At 38.0% G+C, this 17,151-nt stretch overlaps 1 protein-coding gene across 1 annotated transcript; it reads left to right on the top strand.

Moving 5' to 3' along the window:
• The first annotated feature begins 1,505 nt into the window (after positions 1-1,505).
• LOC114288541 (receptor-like protein kinase HERK 1) lies at positions 1,506-5,324 on the top strand. The gene is made up of 3 exons (XM_028232061.2): positions 1,506-1,982; positions 2,083-2,177; positions 2,339-5,324. Exon 3 carries the CDS (start codon positions 2,346-2,348, stop codon positions 4,854-4,856), a length of 2,511 nt encoding a protein of 836 aa, XP_028087862.2. The 5' UTR covers positions 1,506-1,982; positions 2,083-2,177; positions 2,339-2,345; the 3' UTR covers positions 4,857-5,324.
• Positions 5,325-17,151: the final 11,827 nt, after the last annotated feature.

Raw genomic sequence — 17,151 nt, 5'->3', positions numbered from 1 at the left:
ACAATTTACATATACAGATAATTATAAATACAACCCGTGCATAGCACGGGTGATATGCTAGTACAAATTAATACAAATAAACTCAAAATAAATTATCTATTACTTTGATAAATTTATGAATGTCATTATTAATATTAAATGATCAATTTCATAAATACAAAATACATTAATTGTTTAAAAAAATTTCTCATTATAAAAACAAAAGACAAATACATTAAAAAAAAAAATCCTAAATTTTTTGGTCTGTTACTCTCTCTCTCTCTCTCTCTCTCTCTCTCTGTAGCTGTAGCGTTCGTTATATTTCGCTATCCCTGAGTTGCCTCAGATTTCTTCTACTACTACAAATCTTCAAAGATGGTGAAGATTGTTGACAAAATATTGATCAGGGTCGTTCAGAAAAGGTCATAAATTTGACTCTAATTTTGTTTTGTTTTTTTGCCCTTTCTTTTCTGTTTTATACAAAATCGAAAGCATTTGTCCCAAAAAAAATAAAAAATGAATATATGAATTTGTCATCATCTGGGGGTTGCTGTAACAGTTGAAGCCGGTCTGAATTTATGAAGGATGGCTGGTGGGTTGCAGCTAGATAGACGCCATTGTGGTATTATATGTATTAATTAATATATGTATTAATATATTAATTAGTGTTATGTTATTATACTGACTTCACTTATTATATAAATTATAAATATTTAAAATGTTTAAAATTATGTCATATTATTTATTAGTATACTAATAAATACATATAATATTATTCTAGACGCCATTATCAGGCGATCAACTTTTTGGGGTATCAAATATATTTATCAAGAAAAATGTTTGGTGGTTTGAATTTGAATAACCCGAATTTGAGTGGTCCAAATGACTCGAATGTATCAAAATAATGTTATTTTATTTCCAAAATAACGTTGTCTTGACACATTCGAACTATTTGAGTCATGAATTTTTGAGCTACCAAGCATTACTGTATTTATCAATTAGTCTTCAGGTGAACAATATCAGGCCGAATTTGTATTATAAAGTAAGAGTATTTATATTATTTTAAGTTTGGTCTAATTTAACATTAAATCTAATTTAATTATTCTAAGCTCAACCTTAAAATGATTTTTAAATTTTAAATTCGCCCATATAAATTAAAACTCAATAAAATAAAATATAAGTTATTATTATCTTGAAGAGCTATTAAATTATTTATAGGCTTTTAATAATTACTCAAACTTGAAACATTAACAGAATTGCATTGTAAAATAAATATAATTTTTTAACAAATGTTTTAATTTAAGTATTAGAAAACATATATCTTTCTTAACTTTTATTACTTTTTAAATTTATTTTGTAATTAAATAATATAAAATCAAAATTTTATAAATGGCTGAATCAAGGCTAAGCTAAAATCAAAAATTAAAATATTTTTAAAATCTCATCTCAATCAAATCTTATAGTCTAAATATTTTTTCCCCAAACTCTAAAAATAACATATTGAATTGGGCGGGCTATCGGCCCATAACCACCCTTGATTAGTCTTATAATCAAGTACATAACAAGAATAATTTTTTGGTCTGTTACTCTCTCTCTCTCTCTCTCTCTCCAGCTATAGCGTTCGTTATATTTAGCTGTCCCTGAGTTACTTCAGATTTCTACTACTACAAATCTTCAAAGATGGTGACGATTATTGATAAAATATAGATCAGAGTCGCTTAGAAAAGGTCATAAATTTGTTTTTTTTTTCCTTTTTCTTTTCGGTTTTAAACAAAATAAAAAACGTTTGTCCCAAAAAAAAAAAATGAATCTTTGAATTTGTCATCATCTGGGGGTTGCTCTAACAGTTGAAGCCGGCCTGGATTTGCCAAGATTTATATAATTTTATGTAATCTTTAGTGTTTGACAACTCTGAAATGGTTACATCAGATTCGCCTTTCTCTTGCCTCTTTCAGATTCAAATCTGAGTCTCTCTTTCTATTGGAGCTCTCACGATCGCAAAGGTGCCCTCTTTTCTCTTCTTTTTTCGGTTCTCTTTAATGGTTATTTGATAGTTTTTGTGCTTGTGTTTTGAGTACTTCGAATTTCTGTGTTGTTCCCCAGATTTTCCAGTTCTTTAGTATTCAAACCCTACTTTCTTTTGGTTCTCTCATTTCAAATCTGAGTCTCTCTTTATTGGAACTCCCATGATCTCAAAGGTGCCCTCTTTTCTCTTCTTTCTTCACTTCTCTTTAATGGGTATTTGATAGTTTTTGTGCTTTTGTTTTGGATACTGCGAGTTTCTGTGCTGTAGTTGTTGTATAAAAAAATTCTAGATGTCCAATTAAACTGAGATTGAAGAACCCACTGTAATTTCCAGGTTTTCGATGATGGGTTGTGGAAATTTTGAATTTTTGATTTGGGTGTCATTCATATTGTCTTTGTTCTGGTTTTCTACTGGATTTACTCCTGCAGACCAACACTTTATAGATTGTGGTTCACCCACCAACACTACAGTGGGTGTTCGTGTTTTCATATCCGATACCTCGGCCTCAAACTTCCTTTCAACCCCACAAAATATATTGGTCAATACCTCTTCAAATTCTATCACTTTAACCGATGATTCACAGCTCTACAAGACGGCGAGGGTATTTACCAAATCCTCCAAGTACACTTTTCCTATCAGCCAGAGCGGGCGACACTGGATTCGCCTCTATTTCTTCCCTTTCGTTTACAAGAATTACAATTTGAGCACGGCCAATTTCTCTGTATCTGCCCAAAATTATCTACTCCTTGGCAATTTTAATCCGGAAGGTGTTTCTGTCAAAGAATTCTCAGTAAATGTGACATCAAGTACTCTTGTAATCACCTTTACACCGGCCAACAACAATTCGTTGGCATTCTTGAATGCCTTGGAAGTTGTTTCAGTCCCTGATTCGCTCATCACCGATGATGCTACTTCAGTTAACCCTACAGGTAAATTCCAGGGTTTGTTCACACAGGCATTGGAGACGGTTTTTAGGGTGAATATGGGTGGACCATCTGTCTCATTTGAAAACGATACGCTTTGGCGAACCTGGGTTCCTGATCAAGGTTTCTTAGTATTGCAGAATGTTGCTAGAAACTATTCAGCGATCCCAGCTGTTAAGTATCCCGCAGGTGGAGCTACCCCTGATATTGCTCCTGCTACTGTTTATGGTACTTGCACTGAAATGAACTCACTCAGTGATCCCAATAGCAATTTCAACGTCACATGGGAGTTCACTGTGGATCCAGGGTTTCAATACCTTGTTCGGTTTCACTTTTGTGATATAGTGAGTACATCTCCCTACTCGCTCTACTTCAATGTTTATATTGATTCATGGCTTGTTGCTCCAGACTTGGATCTGAGTACTATAAACCTTGGAATTCTGGCCACTGCATATTATATGGATTTTGTCACGAGTTCAAATGATAACAGTAAGCTTCACATTAGTATTGGACCGTCTTCTGTTTCAAAAACTTACCCAAACGCCATTCTAAATGGACTAGAGATTATGAAGATGAATAATTCTTTGGGCAGCCTCAGTGGGGTGGTGTCCATGGTGTCTTCCTCAACAAACACCAAGAATAACGTGGGCATGTTGGTGGGTTTGATCGTTGGTGCATTTGTTGCTGTGGTTTTGGCTGCTGTTCTCTTTTTAATATGCAGAAGAAGAAAACGGGCAAGTCTCGGCCACTCAAAGACGTGGGGTCCTTTCTCCATCAATGGAGGAACTTCACTCACCATGGGAAGTAAATGCTCTAATGGAACAACCCTTAGTGCCGGTTCTAACTTTGGATATCGCTTTCCTTTTGTTGCAGTTCAAGAGGCTACTAATAACTTTGACGAGAGTTGGGTTATTGGAATTGGTGGTTTCGGGAAGGTTTACAAGGGTGCTCTAAATGATGGTACGCAAGTGGCTGTTAAGAGGGGTAATCCCCGGTCCCAACAAGGTCTTGCTGAATTCCGAACTGAAATTGAGATGCTATCTCAATTCCGGCACCGCCATTTGGTTTCCTTGATTGGGTACTGTGACGAGAAAAACGAGATGATTTTGATTTATGAATATATGGAGAATGGGACCCTCAAGAGTCATCTCTATGGCTCAAATCAACCAAGCTTGAGTTGGAAGGAGAGGCTTGAGATATGCATTGGAGCAGCGAGGGGACTTCACTATCTCCATACTGGCTATTCGAAAGCAGTTATCCATCGTGATGTAAAGTCTGCAAACATATTGCTGGATGAGAATCTTATGGCTAAAGTTGCCGATTTTGGGCTTTCAAAGACAGGACCGGAAATTGATCAGACCCACGTGAGTACGGCAGTGAAAGGGAGTTTTGGGTACCTTGACCCCGAGTATTTCAGAAGGCAACAGTTGACAGAGAAATCCGATGTGTATTCATTTGGGGTTGTTTTGCTTGAAGTTCTCTGTGCAAGGCCTGTAATCGATCCATCTCGTCCGAGAGAGATGGTGAACTTAGCAGAATGGGCGATGAAGTGGCAAAAGACCGGCCAGTTGGACCAGATTATAGATCCCAACCTCGCAGGAAAAATAAAACCGGATTCTCTCAGAAAGTTCGGAGAAACGGCAGAGAAATGCTTGGCTGAATTCGGGGTTGACAGGCCTCCTATGGGAGATGTCTTGTGGAATCTGGAGTACGCGCTTCAACTTCACGAGGCAGTTCTTCAAAATGATCCCGAAGAGAACAGTACTAATGTCATCGGTGAGCTCTCACCGCAAATCAACAATTTTGATCATGCTGACAGTAGTACTGTTTCAGCTGCTCAGTTTGAAGTGTCGAGCATGGACGATGATCTTTCAGGTATTTCAATGAGTAGGGTGTTCTCACAGCTAGTTAAATCTGAGGGTCGATGACAAAAGTCTAGATTGTGAGTAACATTGGCCTTACCTCTGCTCACCTCATTGGGGTACAAAAGGGTATTTCTTTATTTTGTTGCAAGAAAAGCGATAGAACACAGTCACTCTGTTTGGTTTCATTTTTTAGAATATGTTCTGTGGCAAAGTATTGGAAGCACACCAGCGTGTGGCTTCCCACAAATCGTCGTTGAATGAAAACAAGAGGGATTGTGACCACATTCTATGGCTTTTATTCATAGTTGAAAGTAGTTTTTAAATCGAACTCAAATCCATTGTGGGGTGTCCTTGGAGATTAAATTGTATGGAGCATTGTGAGTTTATGTTTTGCACAAAAGTGGGGAGGTTAGAGTGAGTTGCCAAATTTTCTGCTGGCGTTTGGTAAAGATGTTGCATTTTATATTTCATTAATTTGGTTGTTGCTGTTTCTTTTTATATCTACAAATGGTTTTAACTTTTGAGTTTCAAGGCATCTTCAGTTTCTGCTTGTCTTTCATGTGTGGCCTCTTGTTGATTTCTATTTTTTTCCTTCTTAGTCATTCATGTGTGGCTCTTTTTGATCAGTAACTCTAGTTTATGGTAAATGATCTAATTGACTTCATGTTTGACAAATGGTTCCTCATCTCTTTTCCATGTCTATTTGGTCAACTACCAATGAATCAAAAATAGCAAGCCTGTTCGGTTGTGCGTTCGGAAACAAAATAATGAAAATCTCTGTTGTTTTCATATCTTTTTGCTTTTGTTGCGCAAAAATAACTTTTCAAAATTCAAAATTTAAAAATAACTTTTTGGTGTAATCTAAAAACTCGGTGGCTTTAAGAGCGTTTTTTTTTTTTTTTTTTCAAAAATAGTTTTTAAAAACAGTTTGCCAAACGAGTACATTCTTAGGTATTGTATGTCTAGACTCCATCTTGGGCGGGCTTGAACCCTTTGCAGGCATTCAAACTGGTTGGTGGCTCGTTGTCTTGGGATCCCACAATGAAGCCTATGCTAATTTAGGGTTGCATTATATTGTTTAGATTGATTTAATGATTACTTCAAATTGTCATCAAATTTAAATTTGATAAAAAATAAATTCTTTTCCTACTCTAATGGTTTTGTCAAATACGTATTAAATTCAGAATTTCACTTTTTTTTTCCATCAAACTAAGGATTAATGTACTTTTCATCAAATTACTGTTCATTACCGTTGGATTTTTACCATCGAATGTCTTTCGGATGACTATCTCAAGGCAAAAATTTGTGAAAAAATTACATTAGCCGATCGATTGGCCAGTTGTCTGCCCTGGTTGACTGATAGTTTGATGAAATTACAAAACCCTCCTTTGAAGTACTTGATAATAAAAAAAAAATTTACTCAAATTTAACAAAAAAATTAATACATGGTTGGGGGTGTCCTTACATGTTATTACTGGGTACATGTTGTATGTTATGCATTTTATATTGCTAGAATCTTTATGCTTAGGGTTTCCATGCAATTATTGGATTTGTTTCGAGTTTCAACAAAGGTGCTTGAAATTCTTTGACAAGAATGGTTTCTTGAATAACAAGCAGGGTGCCAAGGATGATTTATTGTATTTTTTTGGAGCAAAATTCATTTGACCTCCAATCTTTATGTATATCTAACTCCAACTACATTTACAATTTTTTATTTTTATTTTTTATATTCTAATTTGTAATTTACAATGCATCAAAATATATTAATAGTTAATAAAAACAAAGATACTTAAAAGATTTTTCAATTGCCTTATATTTTTATCACTTATTTTATATTTATTTAGTCAAAGTAAATAATATTTTATTAAATTTAGGCCTCGTTTGAGAACATATTATTTTAGTAATTTTTTGATTTTTTATAAAAAAAATGTACAAAAAAGTAGAAAGAGTGATGTGATAACTTATAGTGACTTTTTAACTAAAATATATAGTTGACAAACGAGATTTTAATATGAAAAGTTGCATTTGAGTAGGTAGAATAGCTCTACAAATAATACATTGGTATTGAAAAGTTATCTTGAAAATTGAAGGGCACTCGGTCCATAAGCCCAAATATCAATTTTATTTGGCTAAAGATATAGGCACTTAAATATTTTGTCCAAAAGACCAAATTTAAACAAGATGACCAAAATATCCCTTATATATATATATATATATATATATCTATTATTTTCTAAATAACCCTAAGGGTTTGTTAAACTTTTTACTCCTGAATTATTATCAAGTTCTCTATTTAGTTCTTGAACTATCAATTGAATTTATTTAATCCCTAAACTATCATCAAATTCTTTATTTAGTCCCTAAAGTATATAAGTCAAAGTCTATTTAGTTCCTAAACTAGGGGTGAGTAGCGGATATTCCGATTCGTTTAAAATTGACCGAACCGATCCACCGCATTTTGAACGGATGCGTGATAACGAACAAACGTTTGCATATTGATTTTTTTCAATTCGCCTAGTTTCGGATGGATGACAGATTTGAGGTTATTTTGGCTGCAACCGAACCGCCAAACTGTGACCACCCCTAATAATTTGTAAGATTTTGTATTTTCAATATTTTTAGATATTATATTTGTATTTTCAATTGAAAAAAATTTAAATATTCTGTTGTGTTTTCATTTTGTTTTTAATTTAAAAATCCTTTTACCAAATGATAAGTGTTAATATTTGACATTTTTGTGTGGAAAATATAAGACTTAATTTTTTTTTTCATTTTTTCAAAAATAAAATTAAATCATTTTTGAATATAAAAAAAATAATGAAATAATTTTGATAATGCATGATTTCTTGATATGTATTTATTATTGGTATTTGATAATTTACTTGATAATCTTTTAGTTATTTTGAGTTGGATTGTTATCCAAAAAAAAAATGTTGATAAGTTGTTAAATTATGTTCAAAATTTGTAAAAGTTTAAACCGCCAAACCGATTTGCATTAATCCGCTCAATTCGCATCCGTCAATCCGACGGACAGATGCAGATTTATTTTTTCCAATCCGCCAATTCGACGGACGGATGACGTATTAGAGATTTCCCGGCTGCAACCGAACTGTGAACACCCCTATCCTAAACTATTAACTGAATCTATTAAGTCCCTAAAATATTTAATTCAAACCTATTAAGTCCCTAAAAGGATTACAAAAATAAAATATATACACATACGTATTATAAATTAGTAAAACACCATATTTAGTTAAAATTTTATTTAAAAAAAACCTTAAACTTTTATTCTGTCCTTGAAAAGTGGGCGCCAATCCATATATTGAATTTCCTTTATAAGAATAATGGTACCTATTTATAGTATTTGTTTTTTTAAATTTATCTTTTACAATAGATACGTGCTTGCCTTAATATCTAGTGTTATATGTCAGATTTCGTTTATAATTTCTAATTGATTGTTTTTAAGTTTTTTGCTAAGTTCTTTTTATTACTTAATTAATGTATTATTTTTTTATATTATTATTTATAAAGAAGTGTTATTATTTAAATTATCTGATTCTACTTTTTCAATATATCTAATATTCATATAATCGATTGGTAAGATTGAAAAATCAGACTCTAATATTAATTTAAACGCACAACGAAATAAAATATCTTTTAAAGACGAAATAAAATTTTAAAAGATTTTTCTGTAATAAAATCTTAATTGGAGAGGGTTTTTTTACTAATTTATAATACGTATGGGCATATATTTTATTTTTGTAATCCTTTTAGAGACTAAATGAGTTTGAATTAAATATTTTAGGGACTTAATAGATTCAATCGGTAGTTTAGGGACTAAATAGACTTTGATTTATATACTTTAGGGACTAAATAGAGAATTTGATGATAGTTAAGGGACTAAATAGATTCAATTGATAGTTTAGGAACTCAACAAAGAATTTGATAATAGTTTAGGGGTAGAAAGTGTAATAAACCCTAACCCTAACAGAAGTTAACACATTTCTCTCTTCTCTTTCTCCTCAGTCGCCGATACCACCGCACCGCCTTGTCTCTCCCTTTACTGTTTCGCACCACGGGCGAGTGGTGCAATACCAGATTTATGTGGAAGATGAGGATGAAGCTGCAATCATGCTAATCGGAGTACCAGCTCGCCTCACCAGCAACTAAATCCATTCAAACCTACCTTTCACGGGCAATTGGAGCACCAATTCACCTCTTTCTTGGTCACTGCCATCGAAATCCACTCAGTCCTGGCCTTTCTTTCTTCTTTCTATTGTCTAGTCTCGCCGTTACTAGCATTTTCTCTTCCCCCGCACAATCGTCACGACCGCCGACACATATTTGAGATCATCGGCTACACAGATCTCAAATTTGTGATTAAGGTCTGTTACTCCTTTCTTTGTCCAAATTTGACCCTTCGAATGTGTTTTCATCCATCGCTCTTCTCTCTCTCAACCAAGTTTGCCCCATCCACTCTCTCTCTCTCTCTCTCTCTCATATCTAATCTTTTTGCTCATTCTATATTTGGTCGAAACCCATTTTACACTTTAGTCTAAGATTAGATTTTGATTTTTGGCTACATAAACATATGTGTGTGTGTGCGCGCGCGTGTGCGTATGTGTGTGTGCATGTGTGTGTGCGTGTGTGTGTATTTATGCTTGTAGTGTATAGAAGTAGATTAGTAGAGGTGATAAATCGATTTTAGATTCATTTTAGAGTCAAGGGCGAGTTAGCACCTCGGTACATTGGGCTATATGCGATCATTGAGAAGATTAATCCGATAGTGTACCAAGTGGCTCTTCCTCCCACTATGGAGCATATGCATAACGTGTTTAATGTTTCAATGTTACAGGCTTATCTCCAGGATCCTTTTCATGTCATTGAGCCTATCCACGTACTTTTGAGTGATGATTATATGTAGGAAGAATCGGCCTATTCAAATTGTTAACTGACGGATCAAGAAGTTGAGAAATAAGGAAATCTCGTTAGTGACAAAATTGAGCCTGCCTTGTTGGCTGCACGTGCGGTGGCCTTGGCCACTTATGCGGTGGCCTTGATCGCACTAGCGAGTAGAATGCAATTATGAGCAGAGGAGGGTTGGCCGCTCATGCGGTGGCCCAGGCCCCTTGAGCGGTCTGGGTTAAAATGCAGTCTGAATTTTTGCTGAAAATGGAACTTTCTCCCTTTTCAAAATCAACTTCAATTTCATGAAAATCAAGGCCCAAAATTCACAAAAACAACTTGAATTTTACATTTCTAACTTCAAACAAAGGTCATGCTCTATCACAAAACTCAAATCCTTTAGTAAAGAACCAGTTCTTGAACTAAAGTGCAAAACCCTCTAAATATGTATATATATGAGTTCAAATCTTAACATCCATGGAGTTTTCCTCCAAAGTTGAAGAATCGTGAAAGAAGTATTGGGTAAAACAAGAATTTGATGAAATCATGCCATGTATGTTGCTATCTAGAGCTAAGTCTCGCAATTTCTCTCTTTAATGTTCATAAAGGTTCACAACTCTACAACAACCATGATTTCCTCCTAATTAGGCTTATATCTTTGAAGATGATGAGTATAGAAGTCACAATTTCAAGAATTTTGAGTGGAGAGCTTACCTTAAGTTGTTGATTTTGGAGATCAATCTTCTTTCTCCCTTGTTCTCTTCTTTCCTCCTTGAGTTCTCTAGAACTCTCTCTCTGTTTCTCTCTCTGTCTCTCTCTGTCTCTCAGGTTATGTCTCTCACCTTCAAATGTTGACTCAACAAACTCACTTCTTCTTTTACTTATTTGTTAAGTACGTTCCAACATAAAAATCTATCTCTAATATCCTTAATCAATTTTAAGCTTGAATTAAATTAAATCAAATTCATTGAAATCAAATCAATCCCCGTTATAACCTAGTTTAACTAAAACTGAACTTAATCATGCTAATGTAAATTAGACTCTAATTACCTAGTGGTGCCAAATTTTCAAGGTGAATACCATTGCTGTAAGCTCCAAATCATAAGTCCGATAATTTTATTTTCATGTGGTCTCTGTTAACGGGAGGCATACGTTATCACTTTACCATTCTACATCAAAACACACCCCAAACCTTTAAAAGATGCATCATTGAAAATAGTAAAACTGTGATGACTAGTATGTAATTCGCCTTGTTCCTCTTTAAGTTATGCCGGGTATGTTGTTGTTGAAAGCTCCTTCTTAAAATTTTTGTTTGTATATAGTTCGATCCTGAGCACTTCACTTATTCCGGAGAATGCAAGGTTGGGTTCGGAGTGTCGGGAGTGGAGCTGAGAATTTTTTGGACAGGAGAACCAGAGCCACACATGCGGGAGGTGAGGCCGCACATGCGGAAAGTAGGGGGTTGTAGACACCCCATTTTTGACTGTCCTCAAGACTTGGACGTCACCGTTTGAACACTCGGTGATCATCCACGTTTGTGTTCATTTTGAGTTCCCGGAGGTCTCGGCCACGCGCATTGCCTCAGGATCTCTCGACCCGACTGTTTTGTGTTTGGTTTTGCACCAAACACTTGTGTTTTGCCTTGGAGGGGTAGGGAATGGCTTGTGGGCCATCCCCACACATCACCGGCCATGGCTTGAGTCCACCGGCCAGTGTTTTGTTGCCATCGGCCAGATGTTTGGCCGGTCGGCACTCTAGATGGTCGGTCGGCCATTTATTTTGTCAAAATAGCATTTTTGGCTAGCCGATCACTGTGCATCTGCTTTTGCAGATATTTTTATGCCAGCTGTGCTAGCTGGCATATACCTTTTCCCCCCTCCATACACGTGTGTGGAGGGATTTCACTCTTGCCAAGCTTGTTTTGTAAGCTTTGCAACAGTGATCTTTTATAAAGAGGAGGCCTCTCCTCCCTCCTCTAGGGTTACAAAAAAGTTCCAGAGAGCTTTGGTTCTAGGGTTGGCATAGTGTATTTATTCTATCTCTATTTCTCCTTCTCTTTTGCTTTAAGTGTGTGTTTGTCCTTAGTTTTGCACTAGGACACCTACCATTACACCTTACCTTGATTGCTGAGGCATTAGGGGGCTATCCTTGAAGTTCTTGAGCTGGTTTGGAGCTAAGAAAGCTGCTAGAGTGATCCTTGTGAAGAAGGTCTTCAAGGGTAAGATTCTTGCCCTTTTTACCCCGTTCTTGCATAGTCTTTTTGCCTACCTTGCTTGCTGTTTCAAGCTTAGTGTATAACATATAAAAGTCTTGTTTTTACTTGCTTAAAATAGTTGTTTAAGGTTTCTTTGAGCTTTGGGGTTGTTTGACCCCTCTTAGGCCTTGTTAGGCCTTATTTTTGTGCTATTTTGGTGAGCTCCGAGACCACCTTGTTTGGGTCTCCTCACCACTGAAATCTTGAGGGATTTCAGTGGTGAGGATGGTGTCTTAAGGTCCTAAGGAGGAGAGGGCCATCCCCTCTCCTTGTTGCCTTCAAAAAGTGCCATGTTTGCCTCATGTGTGAGCACCATTTTTAAGTGCATGGTGGCCATGTCTTAAGTGTTATTTGTGCTTATTTTATTATGATATAGCACTGTTTTTACTTGGTTTAGACACACCATGCTTGCCTTGCATACTTGTCTTGTAATGCCATGTTTTAGCCTTAACATGCTTTGTGCTTTGAGCCTTGTTCTAGCATGATTTAGGTCTAGCTTTGTGAAGCTTTTATGCGTGTGTTAGCATGCTAAACATCTATTTTTGGTCATTTGGGTCATCCATGCTTTTCTTTGTATAGCTACCATGTAATTCCCCTTGTATGCCTTGAGCATTGACCCCTCTAGCATGCCATCCTTGCTTTGTTTCAGTGGTTTGGAACCACTTGTCATGCCATTTCAGTCCATTTAGCACGCTTGTATGCTTGCATTTGGTGTTCCGTCAAAGCCTTAAAGAGTTCATGTTTAATGCTCCATGAATGTGCCATTGCGTATGCCATCATGTGTAGGCCTCTAGGATGCCACGTCGTCATGTTTTTGGCTTTGTTTTAGCATGCTAAAACTCTGATTTTGGTCATTCAATTCATGCCATGTTTGGTTTTGTTAAGGGTAGTTCAATACCTCTTTGGTGAGCCTTAGACCTCGGACTTTTCTTGCATACTTTCATTGCCTTGTTTAGATTGATTGGGCATCATTTTATAACATGATTTCAGAGTTTATAATGCATGCCATATGCCCATGATGTTCCTTTTTTAAGTGTGCTTAAAAGTTGTCTCTATATGCCTAAGTGTTGGACCTTGTATGCATGCATGTTTGTATGTGTTTTGGCCCTCATTTCTATGGCTTTTAGCCATTGTTTTGGGCCTAGTTGAGAGCTGCCCAAATTAGTCTAAGCCCACTCCCACTCTTTACATGTTGTTACATGTCTTGCACTTTGCATGCTTTGATTGCATCATGTCTTGCATGTCCATTAGCCTTGTATGTTGTTGCATACTTGGCCCATCACATGCTTGTTTGTGTGCTTCAACATCCGTATTACATCTTGTATGTTTGTTGGCTAGCATTGATGCTTCATGCCTTGTGTGTTTGTTTGCATTGTCATGTTGCATACTAGCTCACATGCCTAGGTTGCATGGCATTGGCATGCATGCTTTGCCTCTTGAATTGAGTATGATAGAGGTTGAGCTTATTGTTTGTTTGTGTGCATTTCATCCCACATTGAAAATGCATACTTGGTTCTTGGGCCATCACGCATTGAAATGCGCAATTAGTGGTCCGGGAATCGAGTACCATGCCCTTTTGAGTCATGAATATGATAAGGAGTGTGGTTGGTGCAAACATTGCTCAAAATGCATTGCCATGCCTTGTTTTGCCCTTTGCTGTTGTCAAAACAGATTCTGCAGGAAGTTTTGGCTGGTCGACTACACCAAGTGCTGATCGACCATTTATGGATGGCCGATGGCTCCATGGATGGTCGATGACCACCCTGCCATGGCCGGTGACCATTCCCTTTGGCCGGTGGTGTTCCACAATGTCCAGAGAGTGTTCCTTGGGAATTGTGCCATTTTCAGAGGAGCAGAGCAGGGAAAACATAGGCAACTTGTGCATGGTGGTAGATTTCCGAGCGAAACCGAGCGTGCATGCATTGGACCCTCTTTCCGAGGCTGATTTTTACTGCTTAGTTAGCTTAGTTAATTTGCTTAACTAGTTAATTGTCTGTAATATTTAATTAGCTTATAGGTTAATTAAATTGTATTATTCTTTTGGTCCCTCCGAGCGACGGCAAATTTGTAATAAGTATGGGTACGTGTGTGCATGTCTTCCAACCCCCACTTCTTTCTCCCTTTTACTTACTTGCTTTGATGGTTTGTGTTAGGGCATGTTTAATTTAGCATACCTTATACTGTCCATGCGTGCATCATTCATCAATCTTGCATGCACCAGGCTCGGCGCATCATGCTAACTGCATAGTACTTCGGATTCCAAACTTGAATACGTGCATCAAAATTGTTGTATTTCACATGTCATCCTTAGATTAGCCGAGCCTATTCTAATGACATTTTGTATGCGATGCATTAGCCATTTTTAAAACTAGGATCATGCATGATTACTGACTAGTTCGTTGTTTTGGCACGGAGTACGATGTAAGTATTTACGCTTTAGCATCTCGCATGAATGTGAATGTTAACATGACAGCATGTTTACCATGGGGCTATATGCTTACGTGTTATAACTGCCTGAATGCCTGTGGGTGAAGGTTGGGTTACTTAAATTGGAACAATGCATTGAATACAAGTTTTAAGCCCACTTGAGAGTGGCAAAATTATATTTTCTAAGCCCACTTGAGAGTGGCAAAATTCATGTCTTAAGCTTACTTGCGGGTAGCACCATCAAACTATTTTCAAATAAACAAACACGACATGCTTTGTTCCAAATTAGGCAATCTAGCTATACTTGTTTTGCTGCGTGCATCACGTAGTAAATCTACGCTAATAACCGGGATAAGAACGCATAATGTTTTCAAAACTAGATATCATGGTTAGTAGAGGCCGATCTTCGGATCGGGCGAGAGGGGGTGCTCATAGCTGACCTTCTCTAATTGTACCCAAGTTCCCGTGCCGAGGCAACTTTGGTGATGACGGACACATGGCCTTAGGCAAACGAGTCAGGGTTTCCTAAATTCTCCCAAAATAAAATATTTAGGTGGCGACTCTGTATCTGGCAAAGCAGTCCATGTTTGGCACTTCTTTACAAAATATTTTTTCCAAAACGATTTGCTGGATTTGGACTCTTTGGTGATTTATCAATCTCACATTGCACACTGTGAGATCAGATTAAGAACTCACACAAATCGAGTCTGAACTGTAGCATGGGGCCCAAAGGCGCGTCTACAGTTTCTGGCGACTCTGCTGGGGAGTTAGAGAACTTGACTTGAACTCGTGATATCTTGTTTTGATTACACTTATGTGTTTCTTTGCATTGCATTTGCATTGGTGCGCCTAAGTCACAGTGTTTTCCGTCTGCTATTCCTGAACAGTTTGCCGGAGGCTCGCTTTAAGAAGTGTGCCATAAGGCTGACCGGTTACGGGCTCTGCCACGATGGGAACACAAACGCTGGTTGTTACCGGGGCACCCTTTTGACCATTCGACTTAGTGTATATTTGGACTCCGTAGTGACCATTCCAAACTAGGACAGGTGGCTACCCGATTATAGGTTGTTTGAAACCGCTGCGTGCGTAGTGAAACCCTAGCTCCTGAGAAAATAGGACAGGGAAACCCTACCCCAACATAGGGGTGTTTTGGTTCTCATTTATTTGCTATGTACTTTTAGAGTGTATCTCTACAGGAACGCACATATCAGTTCGCAAGTTTAAGTACCAGGCCTGAGGGCATCAGTATCAGTATTTTGGGGAATCAGTTATATCTGCGGGTATCAGACTCAGTTTTGGGGCAGTGATTTTGGGGAACAGTGATCAGTAGTAGAGTACAGTTTTTCAGCTATGCTTGTGTCTATTCCGTTTGGGCTGAAATGCTGCTTGTTTTCCCTTTCAGTTTAGAGATTTGGTGTTCTCCTTCACTAAGGCAAGGCAGACGTCTGATTCGTTAATCGCTGGTTGCATCATCTCCGTTCGGTTCAGCGGACTTATGATGACCCAAAGTTTAGAGGAAATCGTGGTTATGGCAGCCGCATTAGACTAAGGGATCATCTTGCAGGATGAGACCAATGTTGATGTACCATATTCGCTCAGGTCGCCTGTCGCGCGCCCGATCTGGGAGCCCCAGTTGTTTCAAGCTCGTGAGCCCACCACGTTTGAGTTGATGGGAATGATTGGTGACCTCCAGAGGTCTGTGACTGATCTCGCCTACGGAATGTCGGCTTCGTCACCAGCCCCATCGTATGTCAGGAATTTTGTACCACAGGAGCCCCCGCTACTGGGGCAAATTGTGATCGAGCTCAGCCAGCCTGAAGCTATCCCAAGCTATGGTAATGACATGTCAACAACAACCGGGTTCCGCTTTGATATAGCAACCCAAACCCTCGATCAGGCTGAGGCTAGAGGTAAGAACAAAGTGGGAACAGATGCTGATCCCGTTGAACAACTGCTGTGGGCAGTCGAGGCTTTGAAAGCCGGAGGGATGAATAAGCGGCAAGTATTCGCAGTCATGACTAAAGCTGTGGATGATGCTTTCCCTACTCCAGCTGAGGATAGTTCAAGCCAGGCGGAAATTGGGATAGTCCCTGTCATGCCAGAACAACCCCTTCTGCTCCCAACCCTGCACCAGGAAAAGATCAGAAAGCCAAGACAGTGCTTGCCGACCCTTTCACTAGTACGTCTAGCAAGAACCCTTAGACTTCGAAGTATCTGCCTCGAGGACGCAGAGTCTTTCATGCCCTCTACATGCCTTTGTCTAAGGCATTTCAAATTTTGGCTAAAAAGGGGCACGTTAAACCCCTCGAACCTTGACCTCTTCTGAAGAATCTCCCCCTCACACATGATGCTGCCTTGTACTGTGCATATCATCAGCAAACCGGTCACAGCACCGACGATTATTTCCGCCTTCGCCACGAAGTGCAAGATTTGATCGATAATGAGGTCATCCTCCCACCCACCTCAGCAAAGTTTGTTACCACTGAGTTGTTGGACTTCGAGGATGCTGCAAGTATGTGATCAGGGGTTGGACCACCTACGGGCGGCGCTCGGTGTATTTCAGATGTGGCGTTTGGTACGCACTGTCGGGAGCATTTGCGAATGCAGTTTTGTAATTTCTGGCTTGGGTGTTGAGTCAGTTCTCTGTTTTGTTTTGGGTCTGTCTCATTGTCTTGAGTCAGTCTTTTTGCTTAAGGGTCTGTCTTGTTGTGTCGAGTTAGTCCCACTGTATAAAAATCGGGTGATTCCAGGGTTGTTGCCTCGGATATCATT

The sequence above is a fragment of the Camellia sinensis genome, chromosome 3, assembly GCF_055761805.1.
Source record: "Camellia sinensis isolate YWXY chromosome 3, ASM5576180v1, whole genome shotgun sequence".
Lineage (NCBI taxonomy): Eukaryota > Viridiplantae > Streptophyta > Magnoliopsida > Ericales > Theaceae > Camellia > Camellia sinensis.
Note: the sequence above shows the minus strand (reverse complement) of the source record. Positions and strands in the feature narration are given on the sequence as shown.

Excerpts from the sequence above, each read along its gene's own strand:
- LOC114288541 (XM_028232061.2), top strand. The coding sequence starts at position 2,346 with ATGATGGGTTGTGGAAATTTTGAATTTTTGATTTGGGTGTCATTCATA.